The sequence below is a fragment of the Selaginella moellendorffii genome, unplaced genomic scaffold, assembly GCF_000143415.4.
Source record: "Selaginella moellendorffii unplaced genomic scaffold, v1.0 SELMOscaffold_88, whole genome shotgun sequence".
NCBI classification, from domain to species: Eukaryota; Viridiplantae; Streptophyta; class Lycopodiopsida; order Selaginellales; family Selaginellaceae; genus Selaginella; species Selaginella moellendorffii.
Window position 1 is genome coordinate 214075 of NW_003314349.1, and position 20913 is coordinate 234987.

Genomic DNA, 20913 nt, shown 5'->3' on the forward strand with positions numbered 1-20913 from the left:
TGAGAAACTCAACCATGGTAGCAATCAATAATAAGAAAAGATGGCTAATGTTCATAATAAACATCACTCCAACATTCTTCCCTAAGGCAAAGTCTTATTGAGGTTTCTTTTAATCTGTCAACTATTTAAACTAGAAGTTATTCTGACTAATTATGGATTGATTGATATGAAGTACCTCAAGCGCACATACCTTTTTTTGCTTGTAGTGTGTAACAGGAGTTTCAGTGGACTCTTGCATTCTACACAAACACGAAGCATTAGCATGCTTTGATTTTGCAAGCTAGTAAGATGAGATCAGAATAAAAGAAGCTTACTTGTTGAATTTGATCAACAATAGTCTACATTAAGATTGACATGCGACCCTTGTAATGTTGAGTCCACACAAGTATGTTGAAGGGCTAGGAAAGTTTAGTGTGCTTTGCATAAACAAAAAGCTTTACAAGCTCAAGGATCACACATTGTCAACAACAAGTGGAGGAGTAGTAAACTTTGTCAACTATAATAAAGAGGTAAGTGCGAAAGGAAAAGAAAACCAACTCTACAAACTCATACTAAGGCAGGGGATGGTCTAAAATTGAGTTAAGCTTACGAATTGAGCTTAGTTTATCTTATGTCAATATTAATCAATATAGTCAACCATAAGTTTTACAAGGAAATTTCATATCAGAAAAATTCTTTTAAGATTCATGAATTTAATTGTGAATGGTTTGGAGAAATTTCTATTCTTTGAATCTATTTATGGAGAAAACTTCTAATTTCTAATGCGACCTATACAATAAAATACTAATTTACTAGTTTCTAGAATTAGAAGTTCATCCAAATCCATATAATTGTTACATTTTGTATTTAGAATGTTTTGGTTATAAAGAGCTTTTTTGGGCCCAAATAAAAATGGAAATATTGAAGTTTGCACGAATATAAAATTTCTATTGTACATTTTGACATTTCAACAATTGACCAGAAAAATATAAATAATTCAGAACACTAATTTACTTATTCATTTTTTAGGGTTTTACAAAGAAAGCACTAACAAATCCACCTCATAAAACCTATTTCTATGAGCATAATATATAGTATCTTTGTTTTTTTTCTAATCTTTTTGCAAGTGTGTAGTATACATGATGTGGATGAATCAAAGAGTCAAATCTATATATATTTTTGACAATAAAAGGTAATTTTACAAAAATGCATATTTGTGTGTCTGCATACATTTACCATTAATATATATAGTAGATCAACTATATAAAATAAGGCTATATATTAATTATGTGCTAATTTTTAGCTTCTAAAACCCTATAGCTGTAAGCAACTAAATTTTCCTCCTTCTCCACAGTCTGGGGCTTTGGGATGACATTTTGATACATCATGGCTTTACGTGAACCTTGTAGGTACTCTCCCCACCTTCCACCTTTAGGTGCCCTAGCTATGTGGCTAAGGTGAGGTTCCAATGAGCCATGCCAGGTATCCAAGTAAGTAGTGCCACTCACACTTGGATTGGAGCATTGACCATTTGATTTCCCGAGGGAGCTAGAGTCGGCTCTTGAACACTTCACCAAACTATCCCACTTGTCTATCCATATTCATTTTAGCTTTGGATTCCTCAGTGGTTATATCATCACCCACTAGATTTCTTTATCACATTAACCTTTCCTAGCCAAACTGGCTCCACTAAAGTCTTCCCCTTACTATACTTTTGGAGCTCACCAAACCCCCTAAGGTCTGGGAGATGAATACTTTGGGCTTTCACCCTCGGACTCGGACTTAGACTCGGACTCGGGCTCGGACTCGAACTCGGACTCGGACTTGAGCTCAAGCTCGGACTTGGGCTTGTGCTTAGGCTTGGACTCGAACTCGGTCTCAATCTCGGTCCCGGCCTTGGCCTCGGTTTCAGTCTTGGTCCCGGTCTTGGTCTCAATCTTAGTCTCGGTCTCGGCCTTGACCTTGGAGTCCATCTCAGGTCCCTCTCAGACTCCATCTCAAACTCCACCATATGTTATGTGTTGGTCCTTTTGTGTCTCTTTTCTAGAGACTTTTTTATTGCTCGCTTCGTGCTCATTCTTTGAGCACTCTGTTAGGAGTTCCACTCTCACTCTTGATTCTTCAAGTTGGAGTTTTTAATCCAAACATGTTATGCTCATTTGGCTTCCACTTCAGCCACTACCACGTGGCACCCTTTTGGCTCCACTTTGGGGCTTAGGGATTTGTGTCTCACAATAGCCACTTGTCTTTAACAGTAAGTCACAATTAATATATAGTCCTATTATTGAGACTAAAAATTAGGATTTAATATATTGCTGTGTTACAATAAAACCTCATTCTCGAGATTGAAATGTAGTATATTAATTAGTACCAAAAAATATAATCATCAAAGAAATCTTATTACTGGAGAGTTATTTCTTTTTGTTTGTTGAAATAGTTTGGAAAAAGCTTACTTTTAGTCCCAAAGGCATCGCATATGACTCTCCACCTCCATCCCCAAGCTCAACCAATAATCCACTTTCACCATTACGTAATAATCTTCCTTTCATTCTGAAGGGTATTTCCTTCCATATAACAATTGTTGTGAGGCTTTTCTATTTATGACCTCAAGTGTAAAAATTCCCTTCTTATGACGTTGCTAAAAGAGTTGGATTGCATTCAATGCTCCAAGAGTGATGCCAATATTTTCTTTAAGATTTTGCTCCAAATATGATATGAGTGCTTGATGTAGATAATATTATCTATGGTATCCCATATGCTATTTCTATTTAAACAAGCTAAATAGTTGCATGGGTTTGGTAAATTTTCTTGAGCATTATCGCAAATGCTTAAAAGTAGGTTTGAAAGGTGTGCATGTATGGATGTACAAAAAAATCAAAAAAAAATTAAAGACACATAGTTATTATAATTTCATGGTGAAGAACAATATTCCATTGATGAACACTATATCAGTGAGTGTTGAATATGGGATATTTAGACCACTCTATAATGTAATGTGAAAGTCATGAGAGTCATAGTTTCTTCAAAAGTTTAGTTCATTATGAGTAAAGTGGAGAATCTTATATTTTCAAAAAAGTATTTTAGCATATATATAGATATTATTATATATAATTATAATACAAGTGGTTCTAACATTGTTATAATTCAAGACTTCTATTTTCAAGACTAACAATCTAGATCTTCAAGAATCCCTAGAGTTTTTCTTAGTATAAATATAGATAAAGGATGTGTAAATGACTAAATTTTCCATTCTACTTTAGTCACTTAAACACACTTTTGACTATTTGGAAGAGTTTCACTTACAACCTCCATAAGTCTTATTCTCAACTTAGGGCATGCTATCCTTGTGAATGATATTTATGCCACTTAGCCTTTGCATTTAGTCCAAGTGCTCCACGTGTCCACTCCCATGACAAAAGACTAAGACATTTCTACTGTATAATTTATTTTGTAACAGTTAATCAATGGTAGATTCTAGAATAAAATCATTCCTATCTTTCATATTATGATGTATGCTTGAGGTGATATTTCTTTCCATTTTGCCAAAAGCTAGTCTATATAATAACTTTGAGCATGTTTTTGAATTCAATGTATACAAACTTTTAATATTGTCTAACATAGTCCTTTATACTTCAAATAAACCTTATTATAACATCATTAATCAATGGTAGATCGTGGAATAAAAACTTTCTTACTTTTCACATAATGGTTGAGGTGACATTTCTTTTTGTTCCAACTCTAAATACTCTTTATGATACCTTTGAGCATGTTTTTGAATCCGATGTAAAGATTGTAAAATAATGTAGACTTTTAATATTGTATAACAACATAATCTTATCATAAAAGTTCAAACTTCCAAAACCGGAAAGAAACTAAATGGAAAGCTTTCTTTTGCATTACCAAGATCACCCACCCCTTTCTTTCTCCCAAACTCTTATTTCAGAAAGTTTTCTTTGCTGATGTTTCAATCTTTTTCTTAGTTCTATATCATTAGAGGCTGTGATTCGCAATAACACTAGTGTAGTCAAATTTCTTCTTTCAAGTGTGGGTGGAGGTGGATAGTATTGGGATTTGGAACGTTTCAAATCTAAAAAGATTCAAGTTTTTAGATTTCCAATCAAAGTGTGAAGTTACGATCATGCCAAAGAAGCAAGAGTCATTCATTATCATTTCCTCCTATTATAGTTCTAGTCTAGTGCTAGCCACAAATCAGTCAACTTTGACTTCACTATTATGTAAAGCTGTTTGCAACTCTTTTTAGTTTTCCTACCACTCTATCGATGTGTGTTCATTTTTATATAGGCCCATAAACAAGCTCCCATCCATATACAATAGCAACATCTTCTTTGAACTACCACCTCTTATCAGCTCAAAAGAAAAAGGGATGGAGACCAAGCAAAACATCCATAACTAGTGCAAAATCAAGATTACACACTTTTAGCATTTCGAAGGCACAATGTCTATGGTTCATTATGGTGGTTATTTAGATTAGTATGCAATTGAGAGCACGGAAAAATTCCACATTTTTTGAAGGATTTACAATTAATCCTCCCATTTGGTGACACCATTGGTGTAGGATTCATGTGCTAGTTTTGCAAGAATGCTCCATTATGTCATACCATTTGCAAGGTTATTATTACTTTCTTTTACAGGATGGAGAGGTTAATAAAGTTGTAGTACATATTAGCACATATGCATATTCAATGCATGAAGGGATATAAAGGAGTTCAGTCAACCGTTTCAAAAATGTTGTGTAGAGAAAGACTATGAGAAACTCATCTGCAATTCTGAAACATGTTCAATAGACAATGCTTAAAAATTTTATCACCAACACCCTACTCGATCTAGGTTACAAGAAGACTCAATTGAATAAGGTTAGCTTATGGGAGTTATTATGATATGTGCAACCTACAACTAGTCTCAGGAGGTAGAAAAATACTTTTCAATAATATCTCTCTTATATTTTGTTTTATTTAGGATAAAATCTTAGATATGTGAATCTAGAAAGGGGAAGCTACAGTAAAAAATTGACTCTATCTTAAACTAAAACAAACCTACCTCTATGAGTTTATCCATAGGAGTTTATTTCCAGATCAAATTATTAATGAGTAAGAGTGCCCTTTCATCTTTAAAATGTTTATTATGGGCCCCACTTCTTATGTAAATTTTATCTTCTGAATGGATATGTCTGGGTCAAATGACCTTGCTAATGCATGAGTACATTTTGACTATATGAAGCGGATATTGGGTTGGACAACCATAGGAGCTCATATATATGATCTGAGGTAGTTATTTTTTTCTCACTATTTTAAAATGGTTTTTAAGCATTACTTTTTTCATAGGCTACATTCTAACTTGACAATTGCAACAATAAAGTTTAAAGTACAAGAATAAATGGCCTAGAAAATATTTTAGAAGTCCCTCTCTAACATTGTATTAAAGCAAATTGATAAACCTACAGTTTCATGATAAATAAAACTAGGGCTAATTGGAATAGTGTAGTTTTTGGGAATGGTCAGCCCCTAGAGGGTCGTGAGAGGACTTGTGAGTTCCATTGGGCTCAAAGTCTAAACTAACATTGCCATCTTATTAAGTTGAAGATTATATCAAATCCCGCCATGTTTAACAAGATTTCCAATTAGTGTTTAAAAAGTTTTGTAAACAATGGCAGGTTGCACTTTCTAAAGAAGAGCATGAGGCAAAAGTAAATGAAATTTGAATGTGGTGGTGTGAAGATGGCCATACGAATACAAGTTGTCTACCCAAATTTGAGTCGTGGTTGGGGTGGTGGGAAGTTAAGATGTTCTAATAGAGACATCACTCTCTTCATGTTGATTTTTTTTTTTATTCTCTTTTAATATTGTCTTTTTCATTACTTGAGGATTTCAATACACCCCAAATATGAATCTCTTAGAGAGTAAACATTGGACCTAGCATTCCACTAAGGCAAGGAAAGGGAAGATGAGTTTATATAAAGTATATCTATCAAATTTGATATATGCTATAAAGCAATCTTCAAAAGCTTTGGCATTTGAGGAAGATACATAGGAATAGAATCTTCAGTTGAGATGTTACACAATTGAATGAAAAAGAAAGTGACTCCACTAGCACGAACAATGGCAACTTTAGTAGAGGAAGTGATCCATGGATATCTATAAAGTACACTCTCTAGGTTTCTATTGGTAACATAAAGATCATTTGCTTAAAGCATCACTTTTCCTTTGCTAGTGAAGATGTTGGCATGAACCTTGGAGTGAAAAACTCCTATAGGCCTGATCTTGAGTAGCATTCTGCTTCAAGACATTGCCCTTGGACAATGCCACCTTCAATGGTTGATAAAGAGAGTGCATCATAATATGTTGAAATCACTTACTGTAGCATGGAATAAAAATAATAGGCAAATCACCACATGCCAGCAAAATTTAATATAAGGTGTATGGGGATGCTTCCAAGAGAAAAATGCCAAGCCTAGATCCGTAGTGACAAATCTTTTTTTGTTCTAGCCCCATGTTTCTATGGCAAACACAAACAAGTAAAATTTTCAAGATAGTGCTAGTTGTATTACTGCAACCTTGATGCTAACCATATGAAACAGCTTGAAGACACTATAGTGACAAAACTTGATATAGTACTTAAAGAATGGCTAGTTGCTAATGGGGTCACCCTCACCTTGGATGAGATTGAAAAGCTTGAAAAACCTAATTTCAATTTTGAGAGGAGGAAAGTTGGATACATGAGTGATAGACTTAACACTATTCTCACAGAGATAAAGATGCACAGGAAACTTGCAAGAAAAAGTAAAGTAGTTAAATTTATTAATACCATCTCTAAGCAGAAATAGGGGAAAGTAAGCCTAGCTCAAATGCTTAAGTGTGAGATTTTCTCATCATTACACTAGTAAAGGAATACACTATAAAAACAGAAAGTAGAGAGTATACAATTGTCATTCAAAATCTTCTTTCTTGCATATGTCTAGACTTTACGAAACCCGAGGAACATGGGAAGGCATATGCTTCTTACAAGTATATGTACTACATTTTTATTCACATCTTACACCAGGATCATAAAGTGGATATTTATATACATCAAGAAAGTATTACTATTGTTAGTTGTAAAAGACTTTTGGAGTTAATTAGATTTTTCAAGAATATTAATGTTTATTCTCTATTGATAATATAAATTTATTATAATTTATATAATTAATAAAAAAATTAAATTTTCATTTGATATACTTGTAAGTGTTCTTTTTACAATATTGCCTATAATACTCGTGTGTCTCCATTTCTATCTTTACCATCTCAAAAAATATTTCATGGTAGTTTTTCGAGTGCATGATATTGCAGTGTGTTGCAAAAGTATATATACTATCATATTGATCATCGCCATTATTTCCACCACAAGCCAGAAAATATATAAAGCATTTCTTGAAAGTCATAGAATTGCAATTTTCTAAAACAAGTAGGAGAACATTCCTTTTCACCCAATTTATTACACCATTTGTCATTGTATTTATCTTCAACTCATAATTATTATTTTCACTATCCTTTCTTTATTTTTCTTGTATGGTTTAGTTGTATTGCGCAATGGGATGATTATTATAGCTTCTAGCCCTTGAATTATAACTCTAAGTTAAATTACCAATATTAAAACCCATAAATTTATAAATTTTAGAAACTATGCTATGATAATGTAAGCTCCTGAATTTGAACTCTAAGTTAAATTACCAATATTAAAACCCATAAATTTATAAATTCTAAAAACTATGTTATGATAATATAAGCTCCTGAATTTGGACTTCCCGGGAGGTCACCCAGCCTAGTACTATTTAAACCTAAGGACGCTTAACCCCAAATATCCTAAGACCCTTAATCGATTGGAAAAGGGGGTGCACTCTTGTTCATAGGCCCTTTCCCTTTATATTTGAACCCCATGGGTTGTCTTTCGAGTTGTTCCCTTTGGTTGCTTACAGATAAATCCCTTAGGAATGTATTCTAAAGAAAATCCAAATCTTTCTTTTATATGCAACAAGTTTATTAATGGTTTTCTTTTCTTTCAAACGGTTATATGACTTTATATAGAATCTTATTTCAAATTTAATTCTGAATTTAAATTTTTTAAATTCTAATAAATTTGATATTTACTAGCCAGAAAGTCCAGAGTACAGATTTAAGGAAGTGGTTGTAAGCCACAAATTTTTCCTTTCTAATTCACCAGCTTACTTCGTGTATTTGACCACCACTACTTTAGCCTTAATTAAGTTTCTTTACCAAGGTTCTTGCTTATTGTACCAACTCCTACTTGGTTTAAACAACTCACTACATGAGCAACAAAGCATTAATCATCCATCCATGGATTCTCAAATTTTCTCTCAATCCCCCTCTTTAGGTTAAACTGAACTTAAAGTTCAGTTATGCTCCCTGCAAGTACAAACAGCCAAGCACACCAAATCTCTAAATTCCTAACATCTTTTGGTATAACAAAATTTGATTATGAAACTCTCTAAATCCCAAGCCTTGGGTGCATTACTTGCTTTGGGACACTAGGGGGAAACACCATAGCCTAACAGCTCAATATAAGTACACTTACTCCCCCACTTCCATCTTGAAGGGAAGGCCCAAGCCTCTGGGAAGGAGTGAGGACCAATGAGTCACAAGGTACTCAAATGGGGCACCACTCTACATGAGTCGGAAGCACTATAGTTTATTTCCCTTCTGGAAGTGAAAATTGCTCTTAAGCACTTTTCAAGTGGCTTTTTTGGCACCACCTAACTCAATGTCTAAAGCCCTTAACCCCCAAACTTAACTTTAAGTCAATTTGAAAGCACCATTAAAGAGTTTCTTTAAGATTAGTTCCTAAGCCTCACTATTCCTACTGTACTTTTGAAGCCCCCCCCACAAGAGACACATGCTTTGGGCTTTCACCCTATGATTTGTATTAGTATTTAGACTTAGTTTTGGACTCCGTCTCAAACTCAATCTTAGACCTAATCTTGAATGTCAAACTCAATCTCGAACTTGGTCTTGGACTTGGTCTTGAATTCGGTCTCGGAGTCAGTATTAGAGTTAATCTCGAACTCAGTCTCAGAGTCAGTCTTGAATTGCCAAAAGGCTTTTGGAAATATCCAATGCATTATATAGCATTTCAAACATATTTACTTCAGGTAAACAAATACTATTTATTTTCTTGAAACTAAAAAAATTATAATAGGGTCTTTATGAAAATGATTTTCAAGGGCTTGAGTTTGATAATAATGATATTTCTGAAGGAAAGCTATCAGGAACAACAATTCTTAAACAGTATCAAGTAGATCTCTCAAGATCTAAATGGTTGAACTTTATAATCCTGTTAAGCATGATTTTGGTTTATTGAGCAATTTTTATTACTATCATCAAACTCACTCAGCTCATAGATGGGAAAACTAAAATTAATACCTCTAAGAAAACAAATGCTTAAAATTAAAAGTATGGATTCGTGAGCTTGTCATTCATGTTTCACTTGTCGTATTTGTAAATGATCTTCTGGCAGTCTGATGCATTAGTAATCATAATTTTATAAAAACTTTATGTGTCACCCAAATTGTCTTCAACCTTCACCTAACTTTTGGGTGGGGCGAGTTCAAATGCAAATTGAGAACTGGAACACAATATGCTTTTGTAAGAAATGCCTTTGTAAGCAATTTGATTGCTTCGTAATTATCTTTTGAGTCAGCCAAATGCCTTAGTCATGTAATTAGTGACACCCATGAATGGGATTCCCACTGCCCCTATCAATATCTTCATGTTCAGATCATTAAGAAAATTTACCTCGTGTTTGTCTGGAGATTCCCATTGGATCCTTCTCACCTCACAATCTACCTGTGATGAACGACAATGCAAGAATCTTGGTCTCAAACACGTGATCAATCTTTAGAGAGTCTTGCGAAGTCACTGAAGGACTCGTTGACTTTGGAGATGGGTTGCGTAAAGTACACACAAACTTTTGTTTGAATTGATGCAAAACGAATATACTAGTACATAGAACCCTAGAATCGAAAGGTAACGAGCTCGGGATCAATGCCGGCGGGCGCCGTGCTGCCCTGGCCTGGATCGTGAGCCAGTTGCTTGACAATCGCCATAGCGGTACCCAGGTAATCTTTGTGCTGCTGGAGCAGCGGGAGTTTGGTCCATTCCTTGTGTAATGTTGCCTTGGCGGTGGTGTTGATGCTGTTCTTCTCCTCGTATTTCCAGTTCCCAGTCTGCCACTCGAATTCGTAGAGGGGGAGAAAGCGCTGGCCATAGTCCGCCACGAACTCTATGGCGCACAGCAAGAAATGGAACTCTTCCATGGAGAGGAAGTATGCGAAGTTCAAGCGCGTCCATCCAGGTTTGACACCGCTATATCCCTGTGAGAGAAAAAAAAGTTCTTTCCTCGTTAGAAAAACCTCCTTGGTGAAAACTTCTATTGTTTTGCTTCTCAACCTCTTGAATTGCTGCTCGAAATTTCAGGGAGAGCTCATCACTGACTTTGAGAAGCGAGTGGCCGTAAGGACCAGCACACGAGCACCCTCCTCTCGACTGGATCCCAAACAAATCGTTGAGGAGCTTGGCTACAAACCGGCCTTGCAGCACGGTTTGCTGGATTCCACCGTTGGAATCAGTGGTCCGGACGAGGAACGAGACGATTGCTGCTCGTTTCACTTGCGTGTTCCCGAGCACCACTATCTTTCGGTTCTTGGACAACCGTTTCAACGCGGTGGTGATGAAGTTGTGCTCTCTCGACTCGATGAGACGGTATCCCATTTCTTCTTGGACAGTGAAGACAATCCCGGCTTTTATCCGCTGGAGTATGGAAGGTGTTCCAGCGTCTTCTCGGCTTTCAATGTCCTCCAGGTAGAGCGTGTCCTGGTATGAGTTTGTTTAGTGTTGGTTTACTTTTTTCTTTCACTGGAAAGGGAACTGACCTCTTTGTTGTAGTTGACGAAGTCTACCACTCCTCCGCCTGTTGTCGACGGTGCGTGATCCTTGAGCTTGTAAAGCTTTTTGTTCATGCAAAGCAGGCCCGGTGTTCCTGGCCCTCCGACATACTTGTGTGGACTCAGCATCACAGCATCATATCCATCAGCTTTTCGCGATCGCATGTCGATCTTCACGTATGGACCGCTGTTGATCAGATTAGCTTATTTTCGTCCTTGGTAAAAGATCTCGTCTTACCAGCTTGCGAAATCAAAACATGCTAATGCTCCATGTTTGTGTAGAAGGCGAGCGATGGCTCTAGTGTCCACTAAAACTCCCGTGACATTACTGCAAGCGGAGAAGGAACCCAGCTTTGGACGATCTGCGTGCTTGGGATTTTGTAGCTCCTCTTCGAGGTACTTCATGTCAATCAATCCATCCTCGGTCATTGGAACTTGAATAACCTGTGGTTTAAACAGCTGACAGATTGAAAGAAACGAAAAAGTCCAACCTCGGCAAGACTTTGGCTCCAGGGAAGAATGTTGGAATGATGTTCGTATGGGCCTATGAACACCAGCCATCTCTTCCTGTCATCGATCGCTGCCACGGCTGACTCTCTTATTTGGGGCGGCACAGACAAGCCCAAAAGTTCGTGGAGCTTTTTCACAGCTGCAGTGGTTCCAGAGCCGCAGAAAAAGAGAGCATCATCCTCGGTTCCTCCCAGGGACTCCTTGACATAACTCGTGGCCAGTTTCACCATCCGGGTGGTCTTCTCTCCAACGTAGCTGTCCTCGGCATGCGTGTTCCCTGAAACAGAATGCAGCGGGTCCAGATGTGCAGAAGAGAATTCACGGCTTCACTCACCGTAGGACGGCATGACGTGCTTGATGAGGAAGTTTTCAATATAGAACAAGCAGCGGCCAGAGGCAGTGTAATCGGCATAAGTGAGAAGCCTGCTGCCGAATGGTGTGGAGATTTGGAGCTGGGAGCCAATGATCTGGGATCTGAGCCAAACACACTTTTGCTCATCGTCAGAGGGGCTGAAGAACTTGAAAGGATTGGGCTTGAAGTTTGGCTGCCAATCCTCCTCGATGCTGGGAGTTATGTTGCTGATCTTGGAAGCCAACTTTGAAGCAAAGCACTTCATTGTCTTATTGGTGAGCACTCTCCTGATATGTTCACTACTTATAATTTGTAGTGAATTTTGTGGTAGCAAGATCTCACTACCCGTAGTATTTGTATAGTTTGGTTGTCAAGCTTAACAAATTCTAAGGGATTTGTCACCTGAGTGGGCTTGATTATGAAGTCTTAGTCTTTTGTTGATCTTGTAGATATTTGAAGGTACTATTCAAAATTAAGGATGTTATATCCTAAGATTTTTAACTAATTGGAAAAAAAGTGCATTTTTATTTATAAGCACTTCCTTTTTATATTTGAACATTGTCTCTCAAGTCGTTTTCTTTAGTTATTTACAACTACCATGCTTCCTTATAGGCTTTCTCGTGAACGGAAGTTGAGAGTCATAGCTCTTTCAAGAGCCCCACTCTCTTGACACCTCGGGTCAAACTCACATTGGGGTAAACTAGACTTGAATCTCAACATGTAGTGTGATAAGTCTAAATATCAATCTCAATATTGATTGAAAAAGAAAGGTGCACTCTTATTCATGGGCTTTTCTTTGTATATTTGAACCCTTATAGATTGTTTTTTAAGTCGTTCTCTTTGGTTGTTTATAATCCACCATGCTTCTTTGTAAACTTCCTCATAAACGAAAGTCAAGAGTTGTAGCTCTCCCAAGAGGCTTGCCCTCTTGACACCCTACTCCTCAAGTCGAGTCCATTCGAAGGTAAACTGGACCAAACTTCCTTGTAAGCTTCCTCATGAATAGAAGTCAAGAGTTGTAACTTTCCTAAGAGGTTTGTTTTCTTGATACCCTACCCCACGATGGCAGAAGGTCAGTATTGTTGGACCCGTTATTAGTCTCTGCCTAAGCTAGTTGAGAAACTGGTCATCACATGTGCACTTAGACCGGAAGGGCACTAAGGAAGGAAATCCTAAGTTGTCATTTACTCAAGCAGACTTGACACGGTGATGAGAAACTCATGATGTTGGCTGGCACTTGCTAGAGTTAGAAACCCCCGCGATATTGAGCTTGGTCCCTCAATATCGCTAGATGATAGCTTACCGTGTCTGCCAAACACCCTCGCTATCATGCCCTTAGCATTAGTCTCATTTCGGTCCAAAATGCTATTTATGGAAAGTATCCAGATTTGCTCATTTGGCATATTTACGGAATGTAGAGATCGTCCTGAACACAATGGTGTTCGTCCCATGTCCAAATTCGCAATTTAGGGACATTCCATATTTAATAAGTTTCAAGCTTGTCCCAGAGACTAACTCATGATACTAAGGGAGGCTTGGGGTGAAACCTCAAAGCATGTGTTCCTCAAAGGGGGGGGGGGGCTGTAAGGGGTTCCAAATGTATAGTAGGGATAGTGGGTAGGTCGGGCATGGCCGACCAACCTGAGGCATAGTCTAGCTCCCGCTTGCGTGCCTGTCCTTGTTCTGCGTCCGGCTTGGGTCTAAGCCTAAGTTCCATTCCATGCTAGTTGGTGGAGTACCCATATCTTCACGTTAGACCACTGGTATGCCGAAATAGCGCCAGACTCCGTTTGGCTCCATTTGCTCCTTGGGCTTTATGCTTGGGAGTTGCTCCGTGGTACGGTTTCGTCACTCCATGGCATCATGCTTGGGAGTTTGGCACCGTTCCTTCGTTCAGTGGCCCAAGGCCCTGAACCTCGGGTTCCTATGGACACGTGGCATGTGACACATGGCATCTGTCACGTGGCACAAAGAGGGTTTAGGTTCCGCTTCGTGGTGTTATCCTATGGTAAATCACCATAGGATAAAGGGTCAAAACCACGTGCGCTACAACTATTCAAAATTAAGGATGTTATATCCTAAGACTTTTAACTAATTGGAAAAAAAGTGCATTTTTATTCATAGGCACTTCCTTTTTATATTTGAACATTATCTCTCAAGTCGTTTTCTTTAATTATTTACAACTACCATGCTTCCTTATAGGCTTTCTCGTGAACGGAAGTTGAGAGTCATAGCTCTTTCGAGAGCCCCACTCTCTTGACACCGCGAGTCAAACTCACGTTGGGGTAAACTAGACTTGAATCTCAACATGTAGTGTGATAAGTCTAAATATCAATCTCAATATTGATTGAAAAAGAAAGGTGCACTCTTATTCATGGGCTTTTCTTTGTATATTTGAACCCTCATAGATTGTTTTTTAAGTTGTTCTTTTTGGTTGTTTATGATCCACCATGCTTCCTTGTAAACTTCCTCATAAACGAAAGTCAAGAGTTGTAGCTCTCCCAAGAGGCTTGCCCTCTTGACACCCTACTCCTCAAGTCGAGTCCATTCGAAGGTAAACTGGACTAAACTTCCTCGTAAGCTTCCTCATGAATGGAAGTCAAGAGTTGTAACTTTCCTAAGAGGTTTGTTTTTTCTTGATACCCTACCCCTCGGGTCGAACCTACTTGGAGGCAAACTAGACCTACCAAATGTCAATTTTAACATATGGTGTGACATGTGCAATTGAGGCTTACCAAATGTTAATCTCAATATATGGTATGATTCCCCTAGTTAACCAACAAAAATCTTAACATGTGGCATGATTTCCCTAGTTAACCAACAAAGTTAAACTTGAAATCCCTCTATGAGAACCTTTTCATTCAGGAGCATTGACTCGTACTTGACCGGGATGAGCAATCTGTGCAGGCTATTCACGTCGCTGGCAGTCAGCTTCTTGCCAAATAATAAAGCCCAACGAGATGGATCGCAGGTGACGAGAGGATCCTCGCGTTTCTGGGGTCTCCACTTGTGACACTTCGATTTCTTGGTGTCTCCCACCGCTTGAATCGCGCCATCTTCACCAGAGGAGGAGGAATCTTTCACCTCATCAGTCCTTGAACTGAAATCTCGATTGCCCATCGTCTTCACAAGTGCCTAGTGGATTATGTCCTATTTTTCCAATTCAATTTAGGAGAAATATAGTCAAGGAAACAACATGTTTTGTCAAGCTTGACAAATTCTAAGGGACCCACTACCTAAGTGGGCTTGATTATGAAGCCCTTGTCTTTTGTTGACCCTTAGAGATATTTGAGATGTGATATGGAAGAACTTAATGGGGAGTTGCCATTGGGAAAGACAAGGGAGTGGTCCTTGGAATGCCAAATTTCCTGAGAAGATGACACTTGAGAGTTTCGAGAATTTCGAGACTTTTGGACAGACTTTGAATGGGAACAACACAAGAAAGAAACTAAACAATACTTTACACTATTAATCTCCTATGAATCTAAGATCTTACTGTGTTACAGTAGCTGAAAGTCCAAGTCCAACTTGGAGAGCTATAAATCTTATCCAAAGTTTTCATGAGAAAGGAGAACAGATATATTATTATGGATGTCACATGGAAGGAATTGAGTGTGAGTGTGAGCAATGGGCGGGTGTTGCTGGAGAGTATGTGTGGCTATGCCCAGAGTGGCCAAATCACGGCGATCATGGGTCCTTCAGGATCCGGAAAGTCCACCTTGCTCGATGCGCTTGCTGGTATAGTTTTCCAAGATTGATTTGGGTTTGGGCAATAGATTAAAGCTCCAGATTCTTGCATTGTCATTCATCACAGGTAGATTGGCCAAGAACGCAAGGCGAGAAGGATCCATTTTTGTGAATGGGAATCTCCAGACGAACATGAGACATGGGACTGCGGTGTGTATATAAACATTTGATTCTGTGATTCTCAAACTTTCTGTCATAGGCCTATGTGAAACAAGAAGATGTTTTGCTAGGAACACTCACTGTCTTGGAGACAATCACTTACTCTGCTCAATTGAGGCTGCCTCACTCGCTGCCGCAAAGCCAAAAGATGGAGATGGTTGAGAGTGTGATCACTGAGATGGGGCTTGGAGATTGCAAGCATACAGTGGTGGGAGGTTGGTTCTCGCGTGGATTGAGCGGAGGGGAGAAACGAAGAGTGAGCATTGCTCTGGAGATTCTAACTCAGCCATCTCTTTTGTTCATGGACGAACCAACCAGTGGTTTAGACAGGTGAATATTTCGGTTTATCGTAATTTTTATTTGATGTTTTTCTTTGCAGTGCATCCGCGTTTTATGTGATTAAAACAATTAAGAACCTAGCTACTTCAAAACGCACCGTTATTATGTCAATTCACCAGCCAAGTAGCGAAGTGTTTGAGCAGTTTGATAATCTTTGCCTACTATCTCAGGGAGCACTTATATATTTTGGAGATGCCATGGAAGCTAGCACGGTACTTTTCTCAAATTTGATATTATTTATGTTTTATATTTTATTTTAGTTCTTCGAGTGTGCTGGATTTCCTTGTCCTCTCCGAAGAAATCCATCAGACCACTATCTTAGAGTTATTAATTCCGATTTTGACAATGTTCAAAACAAATTTAAGGTATTCATTTGTACTGTTTTCTAGAGATTTTTTTTCTTAATAGTCATCTTAATCTGAACAGGAAGATATTGAAACTGAGGAAATAATTCCATCTTCTGAAGCAATCAAAGCACTTACAAATGCATTTCAAAATTTGCATTTAAGCTCCCTCCACACAAAAGTTGACATTCTTTGTGTGACTAAGGTGAACCTTCTAAACAGTTTGTGTGACACACCTGGTGCAAAGGTAAATGACTTGATTTTTTAAAATCTTATGATTACTAATGGATTATTATTTATAGAATGAATGCATCCAGATGCCTCAAGCAGGAGTTCTCCATCAGCTTTCCACGTTAACTAGAAGATCATTTCTAAATATGACAAGAGATATTGGATATTATTGGCTGAGAATCTTTGTGTACTTTATGCTTAGCATCGTTATTGGCAGTATATATTTTAATGTCGGCATTAAATACAACTCCATTGCAGTAAGAGAATACCAAAAAAAATTCCTAACCATGGTTAAGCTTGTTTGGTTTTCTTTAGGCAAGGATTGGCTGTATGGCTTTTATTGGTAAATTTCTTACATTCATGTCAATTGGAGGTTTTCCATCTTTCATTGAAGAGATTAAGGTATGGGATAGTTCTAGAATTGTTTTGTTTTCATATCCAATGCTATTTTCTTCAGGTTTTTAATCATGAGAAACAGAATGGTTACTACGGTCCCATTATGTTTACTCTCGCAAACACACTCTCTTCCATTCCTTATCTCCTTCTTATTTCGTTGATATCAACAAGCGTGTTTTATAATATGGTTAAACTTCACCCAGGCTTTGATCACTTCATATTTTTTGTGTTGAACTTATTTGCATCTGTGACTGTGGTGGAGAGCTTGATGATGTGTGTAGCCTCAATTGTTCCCAATTTTCTCATGGGAATAATTACAGGATCTGGAATCTTGGTAAAATCTCTTTATATTTCTTAAACCGTTTCTAATATGATTTTTCAGGGGTTATTCATGCTTGTTGACGGATTTTTTAAACTTGCTAATGAACTGCCAAAAGGCTTTTGGAAATATCCAATGCATTATATAGCATTTCAAACATATTTACTTCAGGTAAACAAATATTATTTATTTTCTTGAAACTAAAAAAATTGATAACAGGGTCTTTATGAAAATGATTTTCAAGGGCTTGAGTTTGATAATAATGATATTTCTGAAGGAAAGCTATCAGGAACAACAATTCTTAAACAGTATCAAGTAGATCTCTCAAGATCTAAATGGTTGAACTTTATAATCCTGTTAAGCATGATTTTGGTTTATCGAGCAATTTTTATTACTATCATCAAACTCACTCAGCTCATAGATGGGAAAACTCTGATGTTTAGGACCTCTAAAAAAATAAATGCTTAAAATTAAAAGTATGGCTTTGTGAGCTTGTCATTCACGTTTCACTTGTCATATTTATAAATGATCTTCTGGAGCTGCATTAGAATCATAATTTTATAAAAACTTTATGTGTCACCCAAATTGTCTTCAACCTTCACCTAACTTTTGGGTGGGGCGAGTTCAAATGCAAATTGAGAACTGGAACACAATATGCTTTTGTAAGAAATGCCTTTGTAAGCAATTTGATTGCTTCGTAATTATCTTTTGAGTCAGCCAAATGCCTTAGTCATGTAATTAGTGACACCCATGAATGGGATTCCCACTGCCCCTATCAATATCTTCATGTTCAGATCATTAAGAAAATTTACCTCGTGTTTGTCTGGAGATTCCCATTGGATCCTTCTCACCTCACAATCTACCTGTGATGAACGACAATGCAAGAATCTTGGTCTCAAACACGTGATCAATCTTTAGAGAGTCTTGCGAAGTCACTGAAGGACTCGTTGACTTTGGAGATGGGTTGCGTAAAGTACACACAAACTTTTGTTTGAATTGATGCAAAACGAATATACTAGTACATAGAACCCTAGAATCGAAAGGTAACGAGCTCGGGATCAATGCCGGCGGGCGCCGTGCTGCCCTGGCCTGGATCGTGAGCCAGTTGCTTGACAATCGCCATAGCGGTACCCAGGTAATCTTTGTGCTGCTGGAGCAGCGGGAGTTTGGTCCATTCCTTGTGTAATGTTGCCTTGGCGGTGGTGTTGATGCTGTTCTTCTCCTCGTATTTCCAGTTCCCAGTCTGCCACTCGAATTCGTAGAGGGGGAGAAAGCGCTGGCCATAGTCCGCCACGAACTCTATGGCGCACAGCAAGAAATGGAACTCTTCCATGGAGAGGAAGTATGCGAAGTTCAAGCGCGTCCATCCAGGTTTGACACCGCTATATCCCTGTGAGAGAAAAAAAAGTTCTTTCCTCGTTAGAAAAACCTCCTTGGTGAAAACTTCTATTGTTTTGCTTCTCAACCTCTTGAATTGCTGCTCGAAATTTCAGGGAGAGCTCATCACTGACTTTGAGAAGCGAGTGGCCGTAAGGACCAGCACACGAGCACCCTCCTCTCGACTGGATCCCAAACAAATCGTTGAGGAGCTTGGCTACAAACCGGCCTTGCAGCACGGTTTGCTGGATTCCACCGTTGGAATCAGTGGTCCGGACGAGGAACGAGACGATTGCTGCTCGTTTCACTTGCGTGTTCCCGAGCACCACTATCTTTCGGTTCTTGGACAACCGTTTCAACGCGGTGGTGATGAAGTTGTGCTCTCTCGACTCGATGAGACGGTATCCCATTTCTTCTTGGACAGTGAAGACAATCCCGGCTTTTATCCGCTGGAGTATGGAAGGTGTTCCAGCGTCTTCTCGGCTTTCAATGTCCTCCAGGTAGAGCGTGTCCTGGTATGAGTTTGTTTAGTGTTGGTTTACTTTTTTCTTTCACTGGAAAGGGAACTGACCTCTTTGTTGTAGTTGACGAAGTCTACCACTCCTCCGCCTGTTGTCGACGGTGCGTGATCCTTGAGCTTGTAGAGCTTTTTGTTCATGCAAAGCAGGCCTGGCGTTCCTGGCCCTCCGACATACTTGTGTGGACTCAGCATCACAGCATCGTATCCATCAGCCTTTTGCGATTGCATGTTGATCTTCACATATGGACCGCTGTTGATCAGATTCGGCAAGTAAGCTTCTTTTCGTCCTTGGTAAAAGATCTCGTCTTACCAGCTTGCGAAATCAAAACATGCTAATGCTCCATGTTTGTGTAGAAGGCGAGCGATGGCTCTAGTGTCCACTAAAACTCCCGTGACATTACTGCAAGCGGAGAAGGAACCCAGCTTTGGACGATCTGCGTGCTTGGGATTTTGTAGCTCCTCTTCGAGGTACTTCATGTCAATCAATCCATCCTCGGTCATTGGAACTTGAATAACCTGTGGTTTAAACAGCTGACAGATTGAAAGAAACGAAAAAGTCCAACCTCGGCAAGACTTTGGCTCCAGGGAAGAATGTTGGAATGATGTTCGTATGGGCCTATGAACACCAGCCATCTCTTCCTGTCATCGATCGCTGCCACGGCTGACTCTCTTATTTGGGGCGGCACAGACAAGCCCAAAAGTTCGTGGAGCTTTTTCACAGCTGCAGTGGTTCCAGAGCCGCAGAAAAAGAGAGCATCATCCTCGGTTCCTCCCAGGGACTCCTTGACATAACTCGTGGCCAGTTTCACCATCCGGGTGGTCTTCTCTCCAACGTAGCTGTCCTCGGCATGCGTGTTCCCTGAAACAGAATGCAGCGGGTCCAGATGTGCAGAAGAGAATTCACGGCTTCACTCACCGTAGGACGGCATGACGTGCTTGATGAGGAAGTTTTCAATATAGAACAAGCAGCGGCCAGAGGCAGTGTAATCGGCATAAGTGAGAAGCCTGCTGCCGAATGGTGTGGAGATTTGGAGCTGGGAGCCAATGATCTGGGATCTGAGCCAAACACACTTTTGCTCATCGTCAGAGGGGCTGAAGAACTTGAAAGGATTGGGCTTGAAGTTTGGCTGCCAATCCTCCTCGATGCTGGGAGTTATGTTGCTGATCTTGGAAGCCAACTTTGAAGCAAAGCACTTCATTGTCTTATTGGTGAGCACTCTCCTGATATGTTCACTACTTATAATTTGTAGTGAATTTTGTGGTAGCAAGATCTCACTACCCGTAGTATTTGTATAGTTTGGTTGTCAAGCTTAACAAATTCTAAGGGATTTGTCACCTGAGTGGGCTTGATTATGAAGTCTTAGTCTTTTGTTGATCTTGTAGATATTTGAAGGTACTATTCAAAATTAAGGATGTTATATCCTAAGATTTTTAACTAATTGGAAAAAAAGTGCATTTTTATTTATAAGCACTTCCTTTTTATATTTGAACATTGTCTCTCAAGTCGTTTTCTTTAGTTATTTACAACTACCATGCTTCCTTATAGGCTTTCTCGTGAACGGAAGTTTAGAGTCATAGCTCTTTCAAGAGCCCCACTCTCTTGACACCTCGGGTCAAACTCACATTGGGGTAAACTAGACCTGAATCTCAACATGTAGTGTGATAAGTCTAAATATCAATCTCAATATT

At 38.8% G+C, this 20913-nt stretch overlaps 2 protein-coding genes, 1 long non-coding RNA gene and 1 pseudogene across 3 annotated transcripts; 2 read left to right on the top strand and 2 right to left on the bottom strand.

Moving 5' to 3' along the window:
* Positions 1 to 9075: 9075 nt before the first annotated feature.
* LOC112341678 lies at positions 9076 to 9344 on the top strand. Its single transcript, XR_002990640.1, has 2 exons — positions 9076 to 9139; positions 9187 to 9344. It is a non-coding gene; the product is annotated as an uncharacterized LOC112341678 (long non-coding RNA).
* Positions 9345 to 9979: 635 nt separating this feature from the next.
* LOC9636865 lies at positions 9980 to 14912 on the bottom strand (annotated as a pseudogene).
* Positions 14913 to 15365: 453 nt separating this feature from the next.
* LOC9637568 (ABC transporter G family member 11) lies at positions 15366 to 17812 on the top strand. Its single transcript, XM_024662180.1, has 11 exons — positions 15366 to 15530; positions 15607 to 15689; positions 15739 to 16028; positions 16078 to 16249; positions 16298 to 16402; positions 16464 to 16628; positions 16684 to 16869; positions 16928 to 17014; positions 17070 to 17342; positions 17391 to 17498; positions 17547 to 17812. The coding sequence occupies exons 1-11, from the start codon at positions 15380 to 15382 to the stop codon at positions 17793 to 17795; spliced, it is 1869 nt and encodes a 622-aa protein (XP_024517948.1). The 5' UTR covers positions 15366 to 15379; the 3' UTR covers positions 17796 to 17812.
* A 524-nt stretch (positions 17813 to 18336) lies between these two features.
* Positions 18337 to 20423, bottom strand: LOC9636866 (probable cysteine desulfurase). Its single transcript, XM_024662190.1, is given in 6 exon segments — positions 18337 to 18717; positions 18794 to 19216; positions 19276 to 19474; positions 19535 to 19743; positions 19746 to 20083; positions 20141 to 20423. Coding segments are annotated over 6 exon segments (1812 nt in total). The 3' UTR covers positions 18337 to 18357.
* Between the last annotated feature and the right edge of the window lie 490 nt (positions 20424 to 20913).

Excerpts from the sequence above, each read along its gene's own strand:
- LOC9637568 (XM_024662180.1), top strand. The coding sequence starts at position 15,380 with ATGGATGTCACATGGAAGGAATTGAGTGTGAGTGTGAGCAATGGGCGG. Across the intron at positions 15,531-15,606 it reads CTTGCTCGATGCGCTTGCTG|GTAGATTGGCCAAGAACGCA; the intron begins GTATAGTTTTCC and ends CATTCATCACAG. Across the intron at positions 16,403-16,463 it reads ATGTTCAAAACAAATTTAAG|GAAGATATTGAAACTGAGGA; the intron begins GTATTCATTTGT and ends TAATCTGAACAG.